Genomic DNA, 25,382 nt, shown 5'->3' on the forward strand with positions numbered 1-25,382 from the left:
AGAACCGGCACAGAGAGGCCAAGAACCGGCACAGAGAGGCCAAGAACCGGCACAGAGAGGCAAGAACCGGTACAGAGAGGCCAAGAACCGGGACACAGGGCCCAGACCCAGCAAAGGAGAGCCAGCCCCAGAGAAGGCGGACGAGGCCCAGAGAAGGCGGACGAGGCCCAGGGCACTGTTTCCTGGTCAAGAGGGGGAGCTAAGAGAGGGGGCCAGACACCAGAGTCTGACCACAAGGGCAGGGAGCAGGCCAGACCCAGGCTCTGAGGCCGGACGAGGAGCTTTGGCAGGACAGGGGCTGAGGGAGAGGCTCAAGAGCCGAGCTGAGGCAGGCTAGCACCAGCCATGCCCCCCAAGAAGAAAGGCAAGAAGAAGGAGAAACATGGCTCCTCCAAGAGCAAGCCACCGGTCACGGGTTGCACGGGCGAGCAGCTGTCCGAGCTCTCCAAGGAGTTCTACCTGATCCAGATCCGGGACCTGGAGGGCCAGGTGGCCAGGTGAGTGCTGGGGGGTCCCACCGGCTGGGGGTCCTCGTGTGAGAGTCTCCAGGTAGCTTCCAAGCACCGGGGGCGTAGCTTGAGGGCTCTTTGGCGTGTCAACCCCACTAATAAATGTATGTTCTGATAAATAGTTGGGTACAAGTGCTTTCAGTCGGTATGGTGAGGTGTCTGTCAGATTTCACTAGGAGTTTTTACATATTCACAGGCGCACAAGCCCTCTCTTCCTCTCTGCTTTGAAAGTATTCGAAAATGTTTATTAGTTTCCAAAATATTGTGTTTTCTCTCACTTATTACTCCTACCAATCCACATTCCACTCCCTTTCCACTGCCCCTTGGGTGCCTCATGTACCCGGCTTGTCATACAATGTATTTTAACATTATATGTATAGAAAACAGTGGCTCATCCAAGGAAAAGGCCCTGCTTACCCACAGTCAGCTATCCATCGGACGTGCACATTACATTAACTTAAGAAGGTACTTCGCTACCATCTAATGTTATTTGAACATTATATGCCAGCGTGATTGTTTGAAAATGTGAAGCCCACCCCCCATCCTACTGACCAACCTACACCCCCGCCAAGCACATTATAAAGACGATTGCATGCAAGTAAAGTATCTAAAATACACTTTATTAAAGTCCACCCCTGGGCCTGCTCCTAATGCGCGGACTCTCCGTTTACAATCTAGAACATGGACTCCCGGATGTCAACATGACATGATGAGCAGCAGCAACGACAACAATATACACTTCAGCCCTAGCTTGCACATCCCTCACTGTTAGACCTGTCAGCCCTAGGGTGGTCTTTCCCCGTTTTTTTCTCCCTTGCCTTGTTTTTTCCACCACCTGTTTTTGTTGGACCTAGGTCTCTGGGCACCTTATCATTGCTAATCAATGCTAAGGTGCAGGTGCTCTCTCCTTCCAACATGGCTGCCACAGGCCCCTGCTACTGCGGAGTGGTCTTTATAGTAGCACACTAGCAGCCAGGAGCTGGCTGGGACATTAAGATACTGTAGCAATGCCAGCCTGCCTTTTCTGCCCATAGCTTAGACTGTGGAAGCTCCTGGAACCTTCCGGAATAGGGGAGGGGTCTCACTTTGCCGCCTTAGAGGGTGGTCACCTGACCTAGGGATATTTAGGGAAAGGAGGGAAACCTTTTTGTCAGTTGGGGCATCACTGGATCTGGGGGTACCTCTGCAGGAGTCTTAGGCGGTAGGGCCTAGGGGAGGAACCTATACCACTGGAAGTGACTGGGCCTAGGCACTGCCTTCTAAGTTGAGTGAGGGACTCTACCAAACCCACTGATCTGGCCCAGCGTGGGGGAAACCCAGGGAACCACCTGCAGTGATTTAAGGGAACCAGGCACCCTCAGCCACCAACTCAACCCCCCCCATATCACCTATCCCCCAAGGAACTACCTGAGAAGGGCGCAGAAGCCATCAAGCGCCAAGAGAACACCTATTTACAAGAAGGACTGCTGGAGGATCAACCAGGTATTAGCGCTGTATCATCAACGCACTCCCCTGCTCAGCCTGTGCCCCCCTGTGCTGTCCTGCCCCAGTTGTGTTGCTAAACTGCCTGACCTGCCAGAGACTGCCTTCAAAGCGCTCTCCTGCTGTGCCCCTGAGAAGCGCTGTGAGACTAAAAATGGCTGCCTGCCTAAGCGCTGTGATCCCTGAGCGCTGTACTGCCAGGACTGTGCCCTTGCCTATTGCGCTGTGCTCCCGAGAGCGCTGTCAGGACTGACGCTGTGCCCCCTGCCTCTTAGGACGCTTAGCGCTGTGGGAACAGTTGTGCTGCAGGCCCGTCTCACCGCCGCAGCCCAGGTCTCTTTTGGGCACCAGCTGTAGCGCTGATACCCCCGGAGAGCGCTGCCGTCTTCACCGCTGCGGCCCGGGGATTGCTGGCGCTGGCTCGCGCCGCCCGGAAGCATCCTGGGACCCGCCGTCACCGCCGCTGCCCGGCGCTTGACTGTAGAGGCCCCCGCTGCTGCCTGCATCGTCCCGGCAGCCCTCAGAGCCAGGAGAGGGCCGCTGCATCGCATCGGTAGGCCGCACTAGGCCCAGCTAGGCGCGACTGCTCCCCTCACGTGACGGGGGTGCCTGGCCGGTTCATCGGCCGCGCCCTTGCCCTTGCATCACAGCCATTGGCCTTCCCGGCCATGCCCCCCTGTAAGCTGCTCCTGATTTGCTCTGGCGGCCGGGCCTGTCTCCGCTGCCCAGCTACTGGCGGAGGCTGCCGCCCCCTTCCTGGAAGCGCTCCGACTGGTCCCAAGGACAGAGGTGCCGTCAAGAGGCCCAGGACCGGTCTCCCAGCAGTGTGGGACCCGCAGCAGGGTCGGAGCCCTCCCCACCAGCCACTACACGTCCCGGGCGGCCGCTTCACCGGCAGGAGGTCCCCCGGCCAGAAACCACCGTAAGGGCTCTCTGAGGAGCCGAAGACCCAAGTAACCCACCAGGGAGGAGGGCGGAAGGCCGGGAAGAAGAGCAGGGCCCCCAAGGAGCGGAAAGGGAGCCCCGTGGCCGCCATTCCCCGCGGGAGAAACTGCAGTTGGGCCCCGTTGACCCCCATTGTATTCATAAGGTGCCCTGAACTGGGCAAGGACCCTAATCTAGCCTTTGCTTCCTGATTCATAATAGATGTAACCCCTCGTTAGGGGACTGTTTGGGATAGACTACCTTACGCAGGGGCTGAGTACCTATCACTGCTGTGTCACCCTGTGCACTACGTCCCTGCTTAGGCCCATGCTGAGGTTATGCTACAGAGGTTATTTTGGTAATTGCTTATGAGACCCTGTTTTACTGATCCTGCTGAGGCCCCGAGTTGGTATGGAAGCCTACCTAATGAACTGTTAAATGAGTTCTCTTTGAATGAATTATTTACCTATGTTTTATGATGAAATGTGGCGCCGAGTCCTCATGAAATGGATTTACATGTGCCTACAATGAAATGTTGCTAATGAGTTAATGCTGAATTGATTATCCTGAATGATTTGCCAGCCCTGGATTTGATCTAGATAAAAGTATATTGATTTTAACAGACCAGCTGGTGTGGTGTCAATTATTGCGTGTGTTTCCTGTCTCAGTGGTAGTGTGTGCTGCGCTGCTACTTTACACCTGAGCCTTTGGGTGCCTTCCTGCTCGCGCCAAGCTACCCCTGTGGAATTGGTGACCCCAGTTCTCACATTTGTGTTCAGTGGTGGGATAAGGACCTGTGGTTGTGCAGCACCCTCCAGTGAGTCAGTGTGCACCGCAATTGGACACCTGTTGTGTATGCAAGCTTACCAAATTGACCTCCACTGTCTAAGTGATTGCGCAGATTCCTGTTTTGTCTTGTTACCTACGTTCTAGTGTCTCTCCTTTAAATTGTCTGGTTCCCCACCTGTCAAGATGGAGTTTGAGCTGGCCAACCTTGAAGCGTATACGGTGGTGCAGCTGAGGGACTTCTGTCAGGGGATGGGGGTGTCTGTTGGGCGAAGAGCCAAGGGAGAGGAGCTTCGGAAAGCTTTGAGGGCATGGGTAATGGCCCACCCGGAGGGGAGAGGGGATGGGGGACAGGAAGGGCAGAGCGCACCAGAAGAGCTAGACCTACTGAATATTGATAGGAGTGAAACTGTTGCCAGGAAATGGTTCCGGGGCAGGCAGTATGGTGTCTAGGAGGAGTGCGTTTTTTCAGAGGAGTATGAGGACAGGAGGGAGGAGAGGCAATTGAGATGGTAGCTTGCTAAGATGGAGAAAGAGAGAGAGGAAAGGAGATTAGCAATGGAAGAGAAGAAGGTTGCGTACAAGCTTCACCTAAAAGAGTTGGAGCTGTGAGCATTGCAGATAGGTGCGCAAGGGAATCCAAATGGTGGCAGCGTAACAGAGGTTCCACGAGAGCCTAAGTTCTATCTACCAAAGGAGGTGATAGCTAGTTACAGTGTGGGGGAGGATATTGACAAGTGGTTGGAGGCGTATGAGGTGTCCTTGGTAGCCCATGGGGTGCCCGAGAGCTACTGGGGGGGTGGCCTGTACCAATACATACCTCCCGTAGTAAGGGACGCACTCCTGACCTTAGAGAAAGCGGACCAAGTCAACTGCCCTGCCATGAAGGAGGCACTACTTAAGAAGTTTGGCCTCACCCCAGAGAGGTATCGCCAGAGGTTTCGCAGCAGCCATAGGCTGCGCACACAGAACTGGGTGGGTTTCTTTTTGTGTTTTTAAAAACTTTATTTAGCATTTTGTGTAAAGCAATGCAGAGCACAGAGTTCAGTTGTAATAAACATAGGGTTCATTTGAACGCATTCAGCGTAGATGGAAAATAAAAAAAGAGAAAATCAATTAAAGGCACAGTTGTACAATCAAGTAATGACAATGCCACATCTGAAATACACAATGATTCCAACAGGCGGTCCAGCATGACCTCGCTTTAGTGGTTCTCGCCCCAGTGTCCCAGCCATCCTCCTTTACCAGGATTAACTATGGACCCATTTGGTACATACACCAAGAGCACGTCAAGGAGTGCACACGGTCGCAGTTCGTACCTCTAACCCACCCCTGTAGGTTCAATACCCTGTCCCCGTTATGTGGGAAGAGTTTGCTGTTGAGATGCCAGGTAAGCCCGGAGGGGACTCCATATGTCCTCCGGCCTGGAAGAGGGCGGAATAGTGCTTGCATACATGTCGCTCCTCATAGAGCAGGTCGAGAGGCTCTGGATCCAGCCAGACAACACATGTGCTCTCTTGCTACCCCAGTAAATTGCGACCTCTCTTTTAGCTAGAAGTAGAGCAATAGCGACGAATCTGCGCATCTTTAGAGGGACCTTGACTACATACCCTAGAAGAGCTATCTCGGGCAACGGCACCAATGGAATCTGTATAATTTTGCTTAATAGTTCTTGTACAGCTACCCAAAAGGCATAGATTTGAGGACATGTCCATGCAAGATGTGAGAAGTCTGCCTGTGGAGCCTGACATCGCCGGCAACAATGCAATCTGGTGGGGTCTATCCTATGTAGTCGGGCCGGTGTAATATAAATTCTCCGCAGAATTTTAAAGTGTATCAATTTGTGCCTGCTGTTGAGAGACACTGTTTTAGTAACCCTGCAGCAGGCTGCCCATTGTTCCTCAGTAATTGTGTTGCCTAAGTCTAATTCCCATGCACTACGCAGTCTGCTATCGTCCACTGGAACCAGGTCAGAGCATGCCCTGTACAGGTGGGATATAATGTGGAATCCTTTGCTGCTGTTTATCACCAACGTGAGTGGGGGAAACGAGGGTGGTTCTAGTGGATACTCTGGAAGCCGAGCTGGCAGGGCAGAACGTTGTCTAGCTAGGACAAATGTATCCATGAACGTGGCTTCAGAAAAGGCAGACATATCCTCTGGGTCAAAAATATGACCCGCTGGGTAGAGGTCCCCCATCTTGACAATATTAAATTTGGTGCAGGTCCTCTGTACTTGGAAGGAAAGTGGCATTAGGAAGCGGAAGAGAGGAGGAGTACAATGTTTGTCTATGTGTGAGACGGCGCAGTTTAAGCCATGCCCAACTAGTGGTAGAGACTGTCTCTATATCTTTGGGGTCTCTCGGGAAGCCGTTGGGTAGTATGGTAGCAAGTGTGTCAGGCAAAACAAAACCCGATTTCGGGCGTAGGTATGCAATCCTCGCATCTGGGTGATACCATGTTTGTGCGAAACTGCAATGAGCGGCCCAAAAATATAAATGACGGTCTGGGACCCCGTAACCCCCTCGATCGTAGGGGAGTGTCATTACTTCCCATTTTACCCTGGGCATCTTGTCACCCCATACCAATCTAATCGGGTGTGATCTCAGGGTGCTGAAGAATTTATTTGTGAGTGGGATTGGTATATTGTGAAAAAGGTATAAAACTTTTGGGAGCACAATCATTTTAATCAGCGCGACCCGTCCCGCCATAGATAGGGGAAGTTTAAGCCAGGAGTCGATTGTGTTTCCAATTTAGAAATGGCCCCCCCCATAGTTACAGCGTATGATCTGATCTGTATCTAAATGTATATGTATCCCCAAGTATTTTACTGAGTCTTCACACCCTTCCAGAGGGAACTCTGGGACCCATCAGGCTGTGCTAGTAGTGAGGGGGAATATAACTGATTTATGCCAGTTTATCCCTAAACCCGAGAAATTGCCGAATCTGATTATCTCTCGGAGAAGAGGGTCTAGGTTTATTTGTGGATTTTGAACATATAGGATAGTGTCGTCTGCGTATAATGAGACCAATAGCGGACCTGTGTTGAATTGTAGTCCCCTGTGTAAATGTTGTTCCTGGAAATGTCTTATCAGTGAGTCCATTGCTAGAATAAACAATAAGGGGGAGAGGGGGCAGCCCTGGCGTGTACCACGTGACAGTGTGAAGGGAGTTGATAGGGTGCCGTTTAGACAGAGCCGGGCTGTCGGCTTTGTGTATAGTAAAGCCGTGGTGGAAATGAACCCCAGGGGTATTCCCATGCGCTGCATTATGGAGAGGAAAAAGGGTCATTCCAAGGAATCGAACGCCTTTTCGGTGTCTAACAGAATTGCGGCTGCAGGAACCTCTGAATGCATTCTGTGTAAGACATTGAAGAGGGTACGGAGGTTGAAGGCAGTAGAGCGATGAGGAACGAAACCTGACTGCGCAGGGGATATTATAAATTCCATAAGTAGTGAGAGGCGGCAAGCTAGCGCCTTGGCCAGAATTTTATAATCTAGGTTTAACAGTGACAGGGGTCTGTAGGAACTGCAGTGTAATGTGTCCTTGCCAGGTTTGGGGTGTAGGATAATAACCGCCTCTCGTAGGGTAGGGGGAAGCTGTTGTTTTTCGAGAGCTTCAGCATAGACGTTTAGAAGTCGAGGGATTAAAAGACCCTTATAGGCTTTGTAGAATTCACCTGTAAATCCATCCAGCCCGAGGGCTGTGGATGTGTTTAGGGCAGTAATGGCTTCATCTATGCTGTCTGCTGTGATAGGCTCCGCTAAAAAATCTTGCCTATATTTCTCAAAGTATACCAGTGCTATCTTTGAAAGGTACGACTCTTGGCCAGTTTTGTCCTGTCCTAGCCTGGATGTGTAAAGTGTCTTGAAGTAATCTAGGAATTCCTTCTGTATCAGCAGAGGGTCCTTGAGTGTAGTCCCCAATGTGGAGCAGAGTTCTGTGACATACGCCTTCGCATAGGGAGGGCTGAGCATTTGTGCTAAAACTCGACCAAGACGATCCCCTTCTCCGTAAACTTTGGCCCTATGATATTTCAACATATAGAGTATTTCCCTTTCTGCTACCTCCTTGTATTCTAAGAGCAACTCTGCTCATTTCATGGTGTAGTCTAGGTCAGCAGTTACTGTTTGGGCAGTATCAAGCGTAGCAAGTTCCTTCTCCTAGCGGGAAAGTGTGCCACGTATGTCCCGGAGCACCCCGGAACTTTTTGAGATACATACCCCCCACATATATGCCTTGAATCCCTCCCACAACACTGCCTCCGAGTCTACAGAGCCAGTGTTTAATTCAAAATAGCCCTCTATGGCTATGTGGAAAAGTAAATTTTGCCATGTTCTGTGTCCCTACGTGTTCCCCATCCTATGTTATATGTGCATGATTAATATGCATATGTATCCCCTATGATCGATTAAAGACGCAATTACAGTTGTGTCCAACTCTAGTATGCCAGTTTCCAGTTCTCGTGAAAGCTACGAGTATCAGGCCTATGTAAACCTATGTTGCCACGTTTCTCAGTGTGCACGTTAATTCATTGAAAAGTCCCCGTTTCTAGGCCTCAAAAGGGCCCGGACTCAGATTCAGCTCCTGTCTCCTGAACCCTCGCTGAGGAGCGATACAGCCCCCACCTGCATCCCTGACCCTTCACTTACTTCCTGCCTCACAGTGCCCGGCTCGGCCTGGCTCTGCCTGCCAGTCTGCCAAGAGTATGTTATGATTCTAGTTATCAGTCCAGCCCTCCTTCTCTGCATTCCTAAGCTACTGAATCGCATCAATAGTTTCAGTCATAGTCTAGCCTTTATGTCTCCATGTAAGAGAAATACTGTATTAATGGTCATCGAATATTCTTCAACACGCACTACATGTAGAATAATGTATGCACCAGTCTTAGAGTCTGTTAGCCTTTACCCTGATAACTCTTGGATTCTATCAACATGTTCTCTAAACATCAGATACTAGATAGTGTTTAGGTACATGTCGCTCTGACACTCCAGACTTTAGTCTCCTCTTCTAGTGCAGAAGTCATAGCCCCCAGTTCCTCCTAGTAACACGTCATTGCCAGTTTGCGCGCACCACTAGGTCAGAGGTCCCGGCTCCTAGGTAGCCCCCTCCATGTTTCCGCCCCATTCATGACATATTCTGTTACGTTTACATCACATGTCTATGTATACGCCCTGTACACACCTCTTGTTACACCCACTTTATGCCTTATCTTTCGCGACTGCTACGAACCCCGCCCACTGCTACGCCTACTGTATTGACTGTAATGCAATTGTTTTAGTATATATATGTTATGCCTGTATTAAAAGTTACCCCTTATGCTCTAGCCATTCCAGATCCTGCCCCCGGCAGCTGCCATCCTATTCCCGTGCAGGTTGTCCTGTTCCTGTCCTTTATGCCTGTATTAAAACCTGCAAACTCCAGCTACCTCGAATCTTGACTCTTATATATTGAGCTATCTGTTATTATATATATATCTAGTCAAAAATAGTACCGGTAATTAATTATTTATTTACCACATAATGTCGCCAGAATAGGGACTTGCCCTTTCCCCACGCGCCGGAGAAGCCACGCAAGCCCCCTGACCCTCTGCAGCCGTGACGGAACCATACCGGCCACGTGCAGATATTTCTGCTTCAAGTATCCCTCAGGCCCACGGAGGAGACGGAGGTTGCGGTCCAGCGTCCAGACGAGGCGGTGGAGGAACGCGGCGAGTCCCGACCAGAGCCCAAGCCGAGAGTCCAAGGTCCGAGGTATCCGGAGGCCCACCCGTAACTGAAGTCCGAAGTTCGTAGTCCGTCGTCGTAGCAGTCCAGTCCAGTCCGAGGCCTTCCGTTCTTGCTGCCCGGTGAGTACCGTTGCTGGGGTAGTATCTAGACAGGGTCAATTAATTTGTCTCTGGTCCGTGGGTTTGGGTACACAGATCCAACACGAAGTGTCCACCTAGGTGGATGCGGGTCCTGACGTGTCTCTTTATGGGACCGGTATGTTTCGTACTGTTTCAGCAGTGCATCTAGTAATTCTAGTAAGTTCTGTTCTCGAGAATTTCATGTGGTTCTGTTCTCAAGTATTCCAGGTAATGTTTCTGTCCGAACTGTTATTTTAAATGTTATTTCAATGTGTTTTCAATGTCGTGGTATGAATGATTTGTTATCTCAGTCATGTAACAGAACAGAATTATTGTGTTTATCGTGTATTGTATTGTGTTCAGTATTCTAGTCTAAATCATGCCTCTGTTCTCCAAGTTACGTCAGTTAAGAACTAGAAAAGGTCTGCTCGAGGAAGCAGTTCCTGTCCCGCCTAGGGACAGCCCAGGTCATTTTATGTATCATAAGCATGGCATAAGTGCCATATTATATCTAGACTTATGGGTCGAGTATACTAAAGATCTAGAAGAGAAATATAGATGGCCTGTATCAGGCACATGGGATGCCGAGTGCATCATGCGAGTAGAAGAAGCATTATGGAAAAAGAAAGCCAGACAGTCACAGAAAGATGCCATCGAGTTATGGCGCAAAGAATCTCATAAAAGAACCGAAAAAGAAATCAGAAAAGCAGAATTGAGTAGAGAATCCACAGAAAGAGCCCAAGAAAGGGAATTAATCGAAATAGGTGAACGAGTTAAAGCCGAACAGTCAGACAGACAGAGGAATGCCCTTATTAAGGGTATGTACCCTCTTCTTGCCGAGGGCTTGCCAAAAGCAACCCCGGAGGCATTTAGTAATTTTCCGCCGCCATTAGTTCCGACTAAACTACGTCACAAACCGACCGCAGCTGATATTTTTCTCTCTTCCTACTTGGACGACACAGTCCCCGAATATGCTAATCCTGTTCCGCCAGCTCCCGTAAATAATGTAATTCCTGTTCCTCCAGCCACCGGGGCACCTGTTACAGCACCTGTTACGGTACCCCCGGTCCAGCCTACATTACAAGTACCCGCTACATCGGTCACTCTGCCAGCACGAAGAGTATCAGTCGACGATTCCAGTTTAGGGGCCGCGGGGGGAGGTCCTCCTGGTACCCCGCCGCCACACAAACGAGTAACGTCAGTCGAGTTACATGAACGTGCGTTACAGCGTACGCCCAAACACCAGTCCGTTGCAGATATCAAGCGAGCTCTCACCGAATGCCGTTATGATCCAGTCCCAGGCGATGATAATATGGTTATATATTCATTGCGCGTAAGACGGGTGACCGAGTATTTGGACACCCTACCGAATATGAAAGAAGATCTAGACAGAATATATCGTTTCATTCGTACAGGAACAGACCCAGAAAGTATTGGCGAAGTCATGTCTCTAAGGAAAGCTGAGACCCAGCTCATGCTTTTAAAGTTTCTAATTAATTGTCTAATAAGGGAACAAGATTATCCGACTAAAGATCCGACCGAAATGAGAGTTCTGACAAAATGGAGTGATAATATAGCCGAGGGAAGACACAAGACACTCAGTTGTATAGAGAGTATGTATAAGAAAATTCGTAAGGAAATAATAAGGCTACATGAGAAACGCAAAGCAGCACAAGTAAGCGAGAAAGAAAACGACTCTTCTACTGAAGAGGTAGACAACGAGAATCCTTCCAGAATAGCGTATGTAGGTAGAACTAGACTTTCCGACCGACATTCACGTCTAGAACACAAGAAAGTTTTCTCTCTTACAGCACCAGAACAAGGTTCTCTAGAGCAAGTATTTCAAGCTACCGATCACATTCTGAAATCACGAATCGGTTATAGTGATGGGCTACTGATTCTACCACTTTTCCAGACGAAATAGTGGCACAAATGTTTCTGAAAGTGCCCCCAGCTGAGCAGCGACTGGTGGGTATGTATATGATCCAGCACCTCATTACTCTGTATGAGGGTCAGCATTCTGATCCAGGTCCGTTACATGATGTTCTAAACGAGTTACTCCAGTATAGATGGAAAGGTCTAGGTACCGATTTAATTAGTATCATTCTAGAACAGCGCCACAAATACCGAACGTTCTTGAATCCGCATTTTGTTCATGTCTCACCCCCCGAAAGTAAACCATTTTATATAGACAGACAGCATCCGTTACGAGAAGTACACCCAGTTAGGAAAACGGGTGGTGATCTAGAACGAGTATTTGTTTACACCCCGATTACAAAGATGGAACTCTTAGAGATGAAGAAGTTAATTCCCTGTCACGATAAAGATCCAGCAGGGTTCCACCGTGAATTAAAAGACATGCTCCGTATGGGAGAATACACATATCCAGATATCATTAAAATGTTAAAGGTCTTGTTGCCTGCGGGCATATATGAAAAACTCAAGGAAAAAGAATGGGAGGTGGGAGAGAAAAAGATAGATTGGACAGCTCTAGAAGCTGAAGACAAAACACGTGTACCAGGTACCGGTCTAGGAGACAAATGTAAAGAATTACCTGAACTGTTAATACAAGTTTTGCCAAGATTACTAGCCACGAAAAAGGAAGACTGGGATGCAATCTCAGCCTGTAAACAGAAACCAGACGAAGATACTAGTGATTTTTATTCTAGATTCGAGACATGTTTTATCATTAACAGTGGTCTGAGGACGAGTAGCGAGTCATACCCTCATCTTTTTGTTACCAAACTAGTCGAGAATTCAAGTCCACAAGTTAAAAATCGAGTTTTGAAAGTCGAAAGTACCTGGCAAGCTAATACTCCGTCCCAAATGCTTCAGATGCTCCAGTATCACCAGAATAGAATCAGGGAAGAGCAAGAACACGAAAGGAAACGTATGAAAGACACGAAAATGAAAGTATTAGTTGCACAATCTGTTCCTCAAGACAGTCAGAAGAGGGGTCCGAATCAAGCCAGTCATCCTGCAGTTCCTGTTAAAGGGACCTGCAATTATTGTAAACAGCCAGGTCATTTTATAAACGAGTGTGCAGTTCTGAAACACAACATAGCTACCGGTAAGACTAAAGAAAGACCACGTCCGCCTAGACAAGAACAAGTTTCACAGACTTCTCAGTTACCACAGAATGCACAACAGACAGTTACAGTACCGCAGCCTATTGCTGCAACACAGCATGTTACACAGCAAATGTACCAGTATGCACAGTCCGAGTATCCAGAGTATCAGCAGTATTCATGAAACAGCCTAGAGAGGGAGGTAGGCTTGCCTCTCATCGAGATACCTGTAGATCAAGAGGGTCCCTATGTTCACAGTCAAGTATTAGGGAAAGACAGAAAGTTTCTGATTGATACAGGGGCAAGTAGGACTACCATTAGTCATGACGAGGTTCCAGGGGCTCCGCTCTCAGGCTCTAGAAATGTTTCCCTTGGATTTTCAGGAAAGCCAATTGTTAACGAGATTTCCAAACCAGTTTCTCTAGAAGTAGGTCCATTGTCTCGAACTACTGATTTGTTACTTACGAAGTCATGTCCAGAAAATTTGTTAGGTATTAAGACACTGAAAGAATTAGATGCAGTTATTTGCTGCTCCCCAGAAGGAATACGTTTGTTTTTAAGAGACTTTAAAGGTCACTATGTATTACGTGATTTTGATCCAAGATTATCAAATGTACCGCAGCATCTATGGGCGCAAGGTCCAACTGATGTTGGTTGTATGCACATCACACCTCATCGTGTGACTCTGAAACCAGGTGTAGTGTTACCACGAATCCGACAGTACAAATTGCCACCTGAGGCTGTAGCAGCCTTATCCAAAATTATTGATGAGCTTATTGTTCAAGGAATGGTTGTAGAAACTGACTCCAATGTATGTAATTCTCCTATCATTCCAGTCATGAAACGTACTGATCCAAATGCACCTCCAGTATATCGATTAGTGATTGACCTTCGAGAGCTTAATAAATGTATCATTCCCCAGTATCCAGTTGTCCCAGATATCTCTTCCCTATTGACAGCCATTGATTCTGAAGCTACGTTTTTCACTGTCATAGACCTCAAAAATGCATTTTTCAGTGTCCCGATTCATCCAGACAGCCAGTTCCTTTTCGGATTCTGTTTAAGTGGAAGGAGCTATAAATTCACACGAGCTCCTCAAGGTTTCACAGAAAGCCCTAGTATTTACAGTCAAGCACTCAAGAGACAACTAGACAATATTCACATGCCAACTGACACTGCCCTGCTCCAGTATGTCGATGATCTATTGATCACAGCCCGTTCTGAACGTGACTGCGAGCGAGCGTCACTTACAGTCCTGTATTTCCTGGCCGAGATGGGGCACAAGGTGTCCCCTTCGAAGCTTCAATTCTGTGTCCAGCAAGTGGTCTACTTAGGACACTTACTGTCCAAGAGGGGTAGGCAGTTGACACCTGACCGTATCCAGTTAATAGCGAGTCTTCCTCAGCCCAAGACCCAGAAAGAGGTACGAGCATTTATCGGCCTCACTTCCTATTGCAGACAATGGATTCCTCAGTATGCATTTCTAGCCAAGCCACTGATACAGTTAACGACACAGGAGGCAGCCGTATCGACTGTCCTCCCTTGGACCCAGGAACATACACTTGCTTTTAATGAATTAAAGAAAGCCTTATGCCAAGCACCTGTTCTAGCTACACCGAACTACAGTAAGCCTTTTACACTTTTTGTTACAGAACGTAATGGTATTGCGTTATCTGTTCTCACACAAGATCAAGCCGGACAGTACAAGCCTTGTGCTTATTTTTCGAGCACCTTAGATCCAGTAGCCCAGGCTCTGCCTGCGTGCCTCAAGTCAGTTGCAGCCACAGCACTAGCTATCAGACAAAGTGATTCCATAGTATTAGGACACTCCCTGACAGTACAAGTTCCACACTCTGTGGAAGTTCTTTTAAACCGAACACAGACTCAGCACTTGACAATTGCACGTTTAACAGGTTATGAATTGACACTGTTCCAGCCACACATAGAAATCAGACGCTGCAACGTTCTAAATCCTGCTACACTGTTACCATCAGTTATTTCAAATCCTGCCACACATGACTGCGTGGAAGTAGTTAACACTATGACTAAGCCAAGACAAGACTTGACAGATATTCCATTACCTGATCCCGACCTGACACTTTATGTGGATGGTTCATGTATGAGAACAAGTACAGGAGAACTAGTAGCCGCGTATGCAGTGACTACTGACACTGAAGTTATAGAGACACACCGTATTGATATTCTGTCCGCTCAAGCAGCAGAGCTAGTCGCTCTGACCCAAGCCTGCATACGTGCCAAGAACCTGAAAGTTAACATATACACAGATTCACGTTATACATTCGGAGTCGTACACGACTTTGGAGTGCTCTGGCAAGAAAGAGGTTTTATGACTTCTCATGGAACCAAGATTCAGCATGGTCTCCTCATTCAAGCTCTGTTAGATGCAATACATTTACCGACAGCTATTTCTATTATGAAGTGCAAAGCACATACGAAAGTTACTGACATTATTTCCCAAGGCAATGATCTGGCAGATCGAACAGCCAAGCTTACAGCTCAGACACCAGACATTCCAGTTAACACGACACTGACACACACTCCAGATCCGACTACATGTATGACAGTTAAGGACCCTACACAAGATGTCATAGATATCCAGTTACATGCTACTTCCGAAGAAATCAAGAAATGGTCCGAACAAGGAGGGGTCCAGACAGATCAGGGATGGTTGACGAAGGGAAAAGCCACATGGTTTCTCCCCGACTCAATGGTTCAAGTCATTATCAATACCGCACATAGTCCTGCACATTTAGGAGAAAAAGCCATGTTAGACAGTATCCAGAACATTTGGTTCAACAAGCATTTACGAGCTGCAGCCAAGCAGAAAGTCCGTACCTGTATGATATGTTGCCAGTTCAATCCAGGTAAAAGTGTCCCGGTGGAACAAGGGGGATTCCAGCCTCCTGACCACCCTTTTGAGGTCCTCCAAATGGATTATATTCAGATGGAGCGATGTCGAGGTTTCAAGTATGTCCTCGTAGTTGTATGCGCTTTGTCCAGGTGAACAGAGGCATATCCAGTCCCAGATTACACAGCCGCGACCACTGCCAAGCAGTTGGTTCGTGAATTCTTTCCTCGTTATGGACTCCCTAGGGTCGTGTATTCTGATAACGGCCAGCCATTCTCATCTGAACTCATGAAGCATGTGTCCCTTCTGTTAGGGTACCAGTGGAAGTTTCATTGTGTACGCCATCCTGAAGCAGCCGGTCTCGTAGAGAGACATAATCAGACTCTGAAAATCCGTATTGCCAAAATTTGTAAAGAGAAAGGTGTAGACTGGCTAGTAGCCCTGCCAGTCGCTCTATTTTATATGCGCATGGTCGCACATTCCAGATCAGGTCTGTCCCCTTACGAGGTCGTATTCGGCCGCCCCCCGAACATGTGGGGTACACCTAGACCCCGAAGTATTACAGATGTTTCCAGTAATATGCTGACAGATTACCTAGCTTCCTTGATGTCTGCCCTACACTCTTGTCGTTCACAGGTTGCCGCCACATTTCCAGACAATACCGAAGTGAAACCGCATGAGGTCATTCCAGGCGAACTAGTCTTTGTAAGGAACTTTGATCGTTCAAGTCCGCTGGAGCCTCGGTGGAAGCAGCCGAAACTAGTCCTCTTGACCACCCGTACGGCCGTGAAGTTGGAAGGCCGCAAGGGTTGGGTCCACCTGTCGCATATCAAGAAATTTCATGGAATCCAGAAAAAAAACTTTTAATGACAATTCCAAAGACTGTTCCATTTCTAAAGACTGCCTAAAACAAGACATTAATCTAAATCCTGAACTGAAAGTTCCTCTGTTAGAGAAAACTCTGCAGCAGGAGTATAAGTTAAAACTCCGGTCTAGTAAAATAAGTCAGCCAGTTTAATTGTCTAAGTCCCCCTCGGGTGAAACGGTTAGACAGGTTTCTGACATGTATGAGATAGACCCCCATAGTGAGAGAGTTAGTCAAAACTCTATCAGATGTATCGTTTTTCTAAGTTTTATATTGTTTCTAAGTCTCATGGTTACCTGCACAAGTTATGCATTGCATTTATGTTTTCCAATTTCTCATGTAAATAAGTTTTCTAATACTACAGTAGAGCACACATTTAGTGATCTGCCTCCTCACGAGCTGTCCTATCGTCTCGCTATGCGTAATAATACATTTAACAGAATGTTACACTATTCACACCAGACCAGCAATGCCACTAATTGTTGGGTGTGTGGTCGACTCCCCCCTTTCCAGACACCGAAGGGAGTTCTGCCACTCTTTCCTTATCCGTTTTCACATAATGGTTCGTGTGGAGCATGGTCCACGTTAACGTCATCCTCAACTGATATGTCCCTTCTGAATAGTACATGTTTTCCAGACAAGCAAGGTCTTTCCCATAGAACAGGGTTAGATCTAGAAAATGAAGTATATGATTTAGGTAATTATTCTTCGAATTTTATGGTCCTGAATGTTCAGTCCGATACTACTCCAGATTTACCTGCTATTTCAGTACTACCAGTCAAAGGCGAATTATGTGTCCGAAAGAATGGTTCCGCACATGTAGGACATAGTGATTGTACTACAACTGTCAAGTATAGTGACAGTGGGAAATCTATTTTCAAAGCCTCACGTCATTCTTATTTTGTTTGTGGTCAGACCGCATATGTTCGTCTGCCCCTCGATTGGGATGGAACATGTTATATTGCCTTCCTACTGCCACCAGTTTTTCTAGCCCCATCTGATTATCATAGAAACACACATCTAGTACACATTAGACATAAAAGAGAGATCGAGTCCCCGATTGTCGATCAAACTGAAACTGCTCTAGAACAGTATACAGACTTCAATAGAGGTTTCTTCTTCTTTATAGGACCTATCCAGAATAGTAAGTTAATCCGTAGGTTAACCAGAACCCTTGAAGCAGTAGTGAATGAGACTACTTCTGCTCTAGGTAACTTAACCGAAGAGCAATCTGCTATGAGATTTGTTGTGCTCCAAAATCGTCTCGTTCTTGACGTCATACTGGCCGATAGAGGAGGAGCATGTAGAGTCATTGGATCTAGTTGCTGCATTTTCATTCCTAATAACGCGCCGTCTGTTTATTCAGCTATAACCAGACTTCATAAAATTGCCCATCAGTTACACCAGAATCCAGGCACCTGGACATGGTCCGGTTGGCTCTGGAGTATAATTTCTGCCTGGGGATGGAAAGTATTGTCATTCCTAGGTATAGCAGTAATGATCATTTTCAGTTGCTGCCTCTGTATACAATGTGGCCCTGCGATTTGCGGCATTTGTGCTACATCCTGTATTCCAAGTCCTAGTCCTAAGTCCCGTTCCAAGACAATTCGAGACGAACAAATGATACTGTATGAAATGATAGATGGTATCATGAATATTGATGTTTCCTGATGGAAACGTAGTGACAAGGAGGGAATGTGGAAAAGTAAATTTTGCCATGTTCTGTGTCCCTACGTGTTCCCCATCCTATGTTATATGTGCATGATTAATATGCATATGTATCCCCTATGATCGATTAAAGACGCAATTACAGTTGTGTCCAACTCTAGTATGCCAGTTTCCAGTTCTCGTGAAAGCTACGAGTATCAGGCCTATGTAAACCTATGTTGCCACGTTTCACAGTGTGCACGTTAATTCATTGAAAAGTCCCCGTTTCTAGGCCTCAAAAGGGCCCGGACTCAGATTCAGCTCCTGTCTCCTGAACCCTCGCTGAGGAGCGATACAGCCCCCACCTGCATCCCTGACCCTTCACTTACTTCCTGCCTCACAGTGCCCGGCTCGGCCTGGCTCTGCCTGCCAGTCTGCCAAGAGTATGTTATGATTCTAGTTATCAGTCCAGCCCTCCTTCTCTGCATTCCTAAGCTACTGAATCGCATCAATAGTTTCAGTCATAGTCTAGCCTTTATGTCTCCATGTAAGAGAAATACTGTATTAATGGTCATCGAATATTCTTCAACACGCACTACATGTAGAATAATGTATGCACCAGTCTTAGAGTCTGTTAGCCTTTACCCTGATAACTCTTGGATTCTATCAACATGTTCTCTAAACATCAGATACTAGATAGTGTTTAGGTACATGTCGCTCTGACACTCCAGACTTTAGTCTCCTCTTCTAGTGCAGAAGTCATAGCCCCCAGTTCCTCCTAGTAACACGTCATTGCCAGTTTGCGCGCACCACTAGGTCAGAGGTCCCGGCTCCTTAGGTAGCCCCCTCCATGTTTCCGCCCCATTCATGACATATTCTGTTACGTTTACATTACATGTCTATGTATACGCCCTGTACACACCTCTTGTTACACCCACTTTATGCCTTATCTTTCGCGACTGCTACGAACCCCGCCCTTTCTACACCTACTGTATTGACTGTAATGCAATTGTTTTAGTATATATATGTTATGCCTGTATTAAAAGTTACCCCTTATGCTCTAGCCATTCCAGATCCTGCCCCCGGCAGCTGCCATCCTATTCCCGTGCAGGTTGTCCTGTTCCTGTCCTTTATGCCTGTATTAAAACCTGCAAACTCCAGCTACCTCGAATCTTGACTCTTATTTATTGAGCTATCTGTTATTATATATATCTAGTCAAAAATAGTACCGGTAATTAATTATTTATTTACCACAGCTACATAGAGTTCTTGTTTAAACGCTTCGTCATCTAGGGCGCGGTTCGGGAATTTCCACGGCCTTTCAAACCCCTCAGGGCGGGGAATCAACAGTCCAAGTAGCACTGGGGAGTGGTCCGAGTACGACCTGGGCAGTGTCTCTATGGCGTGGAACCATTTAGATATTTCAGGGAGGCTAACCAATAGTCCAATCGTGTCCAGGTGTTTCTAACACTGGTATAATGCGTAAATGTGGTGTGGGCCGGGTCACGGATTCGTCCCACATCTAATAAGGTGAGGTGTTCGCATATGGAATGTAGGGATATACGTGCTCTCGGCTTAGGATCTGGAGCTAAGGATGTATTATCAGATGCCGGATTGAGCGTAACATTAAAATCGCCCCCAAGAAGAATGGGTGTGGAGCCTAATTTTAGCAGTTTTGAGTGGAGGGCATGGAAAAAGACAGGGGAGTCAGTGTTGGGCCCATATGTACATCCCAGCGCAATCCTATGATTGAATAGTGTACCCTCCACAATCACATATCTGCCGGTATCGTCATATACAGAGGAATGGAATTTAAAGGGGAGCCGTTTATGAATAAGAATGGCTGCGCCCCTAGCGTAGTTGCTATAGTCAGCAAAGTAGCAGTGTGGGCCCCATGAGGCTGCAAAACGGGACCGGTCACCTGGGGGAAGATGCGTTTCTTGAAGAAAGGCTATGTCTACCTTGTGACGGCCTAAATAGTGTAACACCTGTCTTCGTTTGCGGGTGTCGTTTAAACCACGGACATTACATGTTGCTAGAGATACACCTGAGGGACCGGAATTGTGACCTAAGTGTGCCATAACAAGGTGTCGTGTAAACTATCGTCGGATAATGCAAACTTGTACCCTGCAAAATAAACTGTAATTAAGCTTGACATGAACTCAGTGCAAAGCTTAAACTCTAATACCCCTCCCACCAACCCTCACCCAGCCTTCCTGCCCAGTCGGAGAGGCAAACCCAGTTTTTCCAAATACATTGCAGGGCACCCGTGAACCTCAAAACAGTTTGAAAACTTTTCTATTGGGATGCATGTTATCGTAACCAAAAAAAATACAATGATTGGTATACACCAAAGGTGGGGGCACATGCTATCCAACGGACCCGTAACCAATGCTAAATGATACTTTCAATTTCTATAGACAATACCCAACAGCAGTTGCTCATGTAAATCAAACCAATGAGCCATGCCCTGAACTCGAGAAAGAGTCTGCGCTGGCATCCGATCCACTATGCGGTGGGGAGGAGGTGGCGGCTTCGGACCTGCCCTTATTGTTAAGTTTATATGTGTGGCAAAATTCTTGCACCTCCCATGGGTTCTCGAATGTTCGGGAGCGTCCGTTAACTTCCACCCGGAGCCTGGCAGGGTATAACATGCCGTATTTCAGGCCCAAGTTCCTGAGCGTTGCCTTAGCTCCCTGGAATTTCCTCCTAGCATCTTGCACCATAGCTGTAAAGTCAGGATATAGGGACAGTTTGGAACACTGCCATTGGAGGTGACCATTTTCACGTAGCGCAGTGTCCATATCTCTAAAGTTAATTTTCTTGGCAATGATAGGTCTGGGTAGAAAGCCGGGATTGGGCCTCGGACCAAGCGACCTATGTGCGCGTTCTACCACAAATACTGGTGTGAATGCCTCTGTACCAAACAGGTCAGTCAGTATGGTTTCCACTAGGGTGTCCATTCGTCCAGCGGCCGTGGATTCCTTCTAAAAAAAATATATTTATTGAGATTTTCTGATGCAATACAAAAAAGAACAGATATTATTTCATTATAACTTAGACAATACATAGAGGTCACAATGCCTTTTCTTAAAAGTTAATTAACAAATACATAGATAACATACATCCACTAAGATTGTAAAAGCCAAGATGTTAAAATTGCAACAATTGATTTTGGCATTCGGTATTCCTAAGTAAGAAGGCGTTCTATTAAGATCTTAAAACTTTCCACTTACCAAGTGGTGCCCAGATATTTCTGCCCAGTTCCCGGGATTTTTTGCCCTTTAGCTTGTATAAACAGGACTCTATATTGTGTATTCCCAGTAATCTGGCAATCCACATTTGAAAAGAGGGGACGGTGGTATCCTTCCAACCCGCGGATATAAGGATTCGAAGGAGCGCCGCTGACATAAAAACCAGAGCTTCTGCATCCCTTCCTAGCTTCAGTTTACCATCTGTGCCTAAAAGCATCAAGGTAGGGGATGGATTGATTTTACAATCTAGCAGCCCCTCCCAAAAATGTGTGATCTCCCTACGTATTGGAATTAATTTATCACAATGATGGAACATGTGTAGTAAATCTGCAGGGCCAGCATCACACCTAGGGCATCTATCATTCTCCCTCATCCCCCAGGCAAACAGCTTCGCCGGGGTGTAATATAGATTAATCAGCGTTTTGTAGTGCTGGGCCCGCAGGTTCTGTGGTAAATAAATAATTAAATACCGGTTCTATTTTTCAGAATAATCAATAAACGGGTAGCTCAATAAATAAGAGTCAAGATTCGAGGTAGCTGGAGTTTGCAGGTTTTAATAAAGCATAAGGGACAGGAACAGGACAACCTGCACGGGGATAGGATGGCAGCTGCCGGGGGCAGGATCTGGAATGGCTAGAGCAACTTTAATAACAGTGCATAACATATATATACTAAAACAATTGCATTACATTCAATATAGTAGGCGTAGCAGTAGGTGTGGTTTGTAGCAGTCGCGAAAGATAAGGCAGAAAGTAGGTGTAACAAGAGGCGTATACATAGACATGTGATGTAAACGTAACAGAGGTGTCATAAATGGGGCGGAAACATGGAGGGGGCTACCTGAGGAGCCGGGACCTCTAACCTAGTGGTGCGCGCAAACGGACAATGACGTGTTACCAGGAGGAACTGGGGGCTATGACTTCTGCGCTAGAAGAGGAGACTAAAGTCTGCGGAGTCAGAGCGACATGTACCTAAAACCTATCTGGTATCTGATGTTTAGAGAACATGTTGATAGAATCCAAAAGTTATCAGGGCAAAGGCTACTTGACACTAAGGCTGGTGCATACATTATTCTACATGTATTGCGTGTGCGAGGAATATTCTATGAATATTAATACAGTATTTCTCTTGCATGGAGACAGAAAGGCTAGACTATGACTGAAACTATTGATGCGATTCCGTAGCTTAGGAATGCAGAGAAGGAGGGCTGGACTGATAACTAGAAGCATAACATACTCTTGGCAGACTGGGAGGCAGAGCCAGGCCGAGCCGGGCACTGTGAGGCAGGAAATAAGCGAAGGGTCAGGGATGCAGGTGGGGGCTGTATCGCTCCTCGGAGAGGGTTCAGGAGACAGGAGCTGAATCTGAGTCCGGGCCCTTTGGAGGCCTAGAAACGGGAACTTTATTCTGAATTAACGTGCACACTGTGAAACGTGGCAACATAGGTTTACATAGGCCTAATACTCGTAGCTTTCACGAGAACTGGAAACTAGCATACTAGAGTTGGACACAACTAGAATTGCGTCTTTAATCGATCAGAGAGGAATACATATGCATATCGATCATGCACATATAACATAGGATGGGGAACACGTAGGGACACAGAACATGGCAAAATTTTCTTTTCCACATTCCCTCCTTGTCACTACGTTTCCATCAGGAAACATCAATATTCATGACACCATCCATCATTTCATATAGCATCATTTGCTCGTCTCGAATTGTCTTGGAACGGGATTTAGGACTAGGACTAAGACTAGGAATACAAGATGTAGCACAAATGCCGCAAATCGCAGGGCCACGTTGTAAACAGAGGCAGCAACTGAAAATGATCATTACTGCTATACCTAGGAATGACAATACTTTCCATCCCCAGGCGGAAATAATACTCCAGAGCCAACCGGACCATGTCCAGGTGCCTGGATTCTGGTGTAACTGATGGGCAATTTTATGAAGTCTGGTTATGGCTGAATAAACAGACGGCGCGTTATTAGGAATGAAAATGCAGCAACTAGATCCGATGACTCTACATGCTCCTCCTCTATCGGCCAGTATGACGTCAAGAACGAGACGATTTTGGAGCACGACAAATCTCATAGCAGATTGCTCTTCGGTTAAGTTACCTAGAGCAGAAGTAGTCTCATTCACTACTGCTTCAAGGGTTCTGGTTAACCTACGTATTAACTTACTATTCTGGATAGGTCCTATAAAGAAGAAGAAACCTCTATTGAAGTCTGTATACTGTTCTAAAGCAGTTTCAGTTTGATCGACAATTGGGGACTCGATCTCTCTTTTATGTCTAATGTGTACTAGATGTGTGTTTCTATGATAATCAGATGGGGCTAGAAAAACTGGTGGCAGTAGGAAGGCAATATAACATGTTCCATCCCAATCGAGGGGCAGACGAACATATGCGGTCTGACCACAAACAAAATAAGAATGACGTGAGGCTTTGAAAATGGATTTCCCACTGTCACTATACTTGACAATAGTAGTACAATCACTATGTCCTACATGTGCGGAACCATTCTTTCTGACACATAATTCGCCTTTGACTGGCAGTACTGAAATAGCGGGTAAATCTGGAGTAGTATCAGACTGAACATTCAGGACCATGAAATTCGAAGAATAATTACCTAAATCATACACTTCATTTTCTAGATCTAACCCTGTTCTATGGGAGAGACCTTGCTTGTCTGGAAAACATGTTCTATTCAGGAAGGACATATCAGTTGAGGATGACGTGAACGTGGACCATGCTCCACACGAACCATTATGTGAAAATGGATAAGGAAAAAGTGGCAGAACTCCCTTCGGTGTCTGGAAAGGGGGGAGTCGACCACACACCCAACAATTAGTGGCATTGCTGGTCTGGTGTGAATAGTGTAACATTCTAATAAACGTGTTATTTCGCATAGGAAGACGATAGGATAGCTCGTGAGGAGGCAGATCACTAAATGTGTGCTCTACTGTAGCATTGGAAATCATATGTACATGTGAAATTGGAAAACATAAATGTAATGCATAACTTGTGCAGGTAACCATTAAACTCAAAAACATAAGAAAACATAGAATAATGATACATCTGATAGAGTTTTGACTAACTCTCTCGCTGTGGGGGTCTATCTCATACATGTCAGAAACCTGTCTAACCGTTTCACCCGAGAGGGACTTAGACAATTAAACTGGCTGACTTATTTTACTAGACCTGAGTTTCTTTTTATACTCCTGCTGCGGAGTTTCCTCTAACAGGGGAGGCTTGAATTCAGAGTCAATTTTTAGGCAGTCCTTAGAAATGTTCTTGGCAAATGTTTTTATACGCAATCCATGGAATTTCTTGATGTGGGACATATGTACCCAGCCTTTGCGGCCCTCCAACTTGGCCGCGGTCCTTGTGGTAAGTAAGACTAGACGTGGCTCCCTCCAGCGGGGCTCCAGCGGACTTGAACGATCAAAGTTCCGGACAAGTACAAGGTTTCCTGGAACGATTTCATGCGGTTTCACCTCGGTATTGTCTGGAAATGCGGCGGCAACCTGTGAACGACAAGAGTGTAGGGCAGACATCAAGGAAGCTAGGTAATCTGTCAGCATATTACTGGAAACATCTGTAATACTTCGGGGTCTAGGTGTACCCCACATGTTTGGGGGGCGGCCGAATACGACCTCATACGGGGACAGACCTGATCTAGAATGTGCAACCATGCGCATATAAAATAGAGCGACTGGCAGAGCTACTAGCCAGTCTACACCTTTCTCTTTACAAACTTTGGCAATTCGGATTTTTAATGTCTGGTTATGTCTCTCTACGAGACCGGCTGCTTCAGGATGGCGCACACAATGGAACTTCCACTGGTACCCTAACAGAAGGGACACATGTTTCATAAGTTCTGATGAGAATGGCTGGCCGTTATCCGAATACACGACCCTAGGGAGTCCATAACGGGGAAAGAATTCACGAACCAACTGCTTGGCAGTGGTCGCAGCTGTGTAATCTGGAACTGGATATGCTTCTGTCCACCTGGACAAAGCGCATACAACTACGAGGACATACTTGAAACCTCGACATCGCTCCATCTGGATATAATCCATCTGGAGGACTTCAAAAGGGTGGTCAGGAGGTTGGAATCCACCTT

General features: G+C 46.8%; 1 protein-coding gene across 1 annotated transcript in view; it reads left to right on the forward strand.

The window, feature by feature from the left end:
• Positions 1–219: 219 nt before the first annotated feature.
• CFAP157 (cilia and flagella associated protein 157) overlaps positions 220–25,382 on the forward strand; it is a 511,692-nt gene continuing 486,529 nt past the window's right edge. Inside the window, exon 1 of the mRNA XM_078646650.1 lies at positions 220–497. Coding sequence (XP_078502776.1) covers positions 346–497 — 152 coding nt within the window. The 5' untranslated portion in view covers positions 220–345. The remainder of the gene's footprint in view (positions 498–25,382) is intronic.

The sequence above is a fragment of the Lissotriton helveticus genome, chromosome 5_2, assembly GCF_964261635.1.
Source record: "Lissotriton helveticus chromosome 5_2, aLisHel1.1, whole genome shotgun sequence".
Lineage (NCBI taxonomy): Eukaryota > Metazoa > Chordata > Amphibia > Caudata > Salamandridae > Lissotriton > Lissotriton helveticus.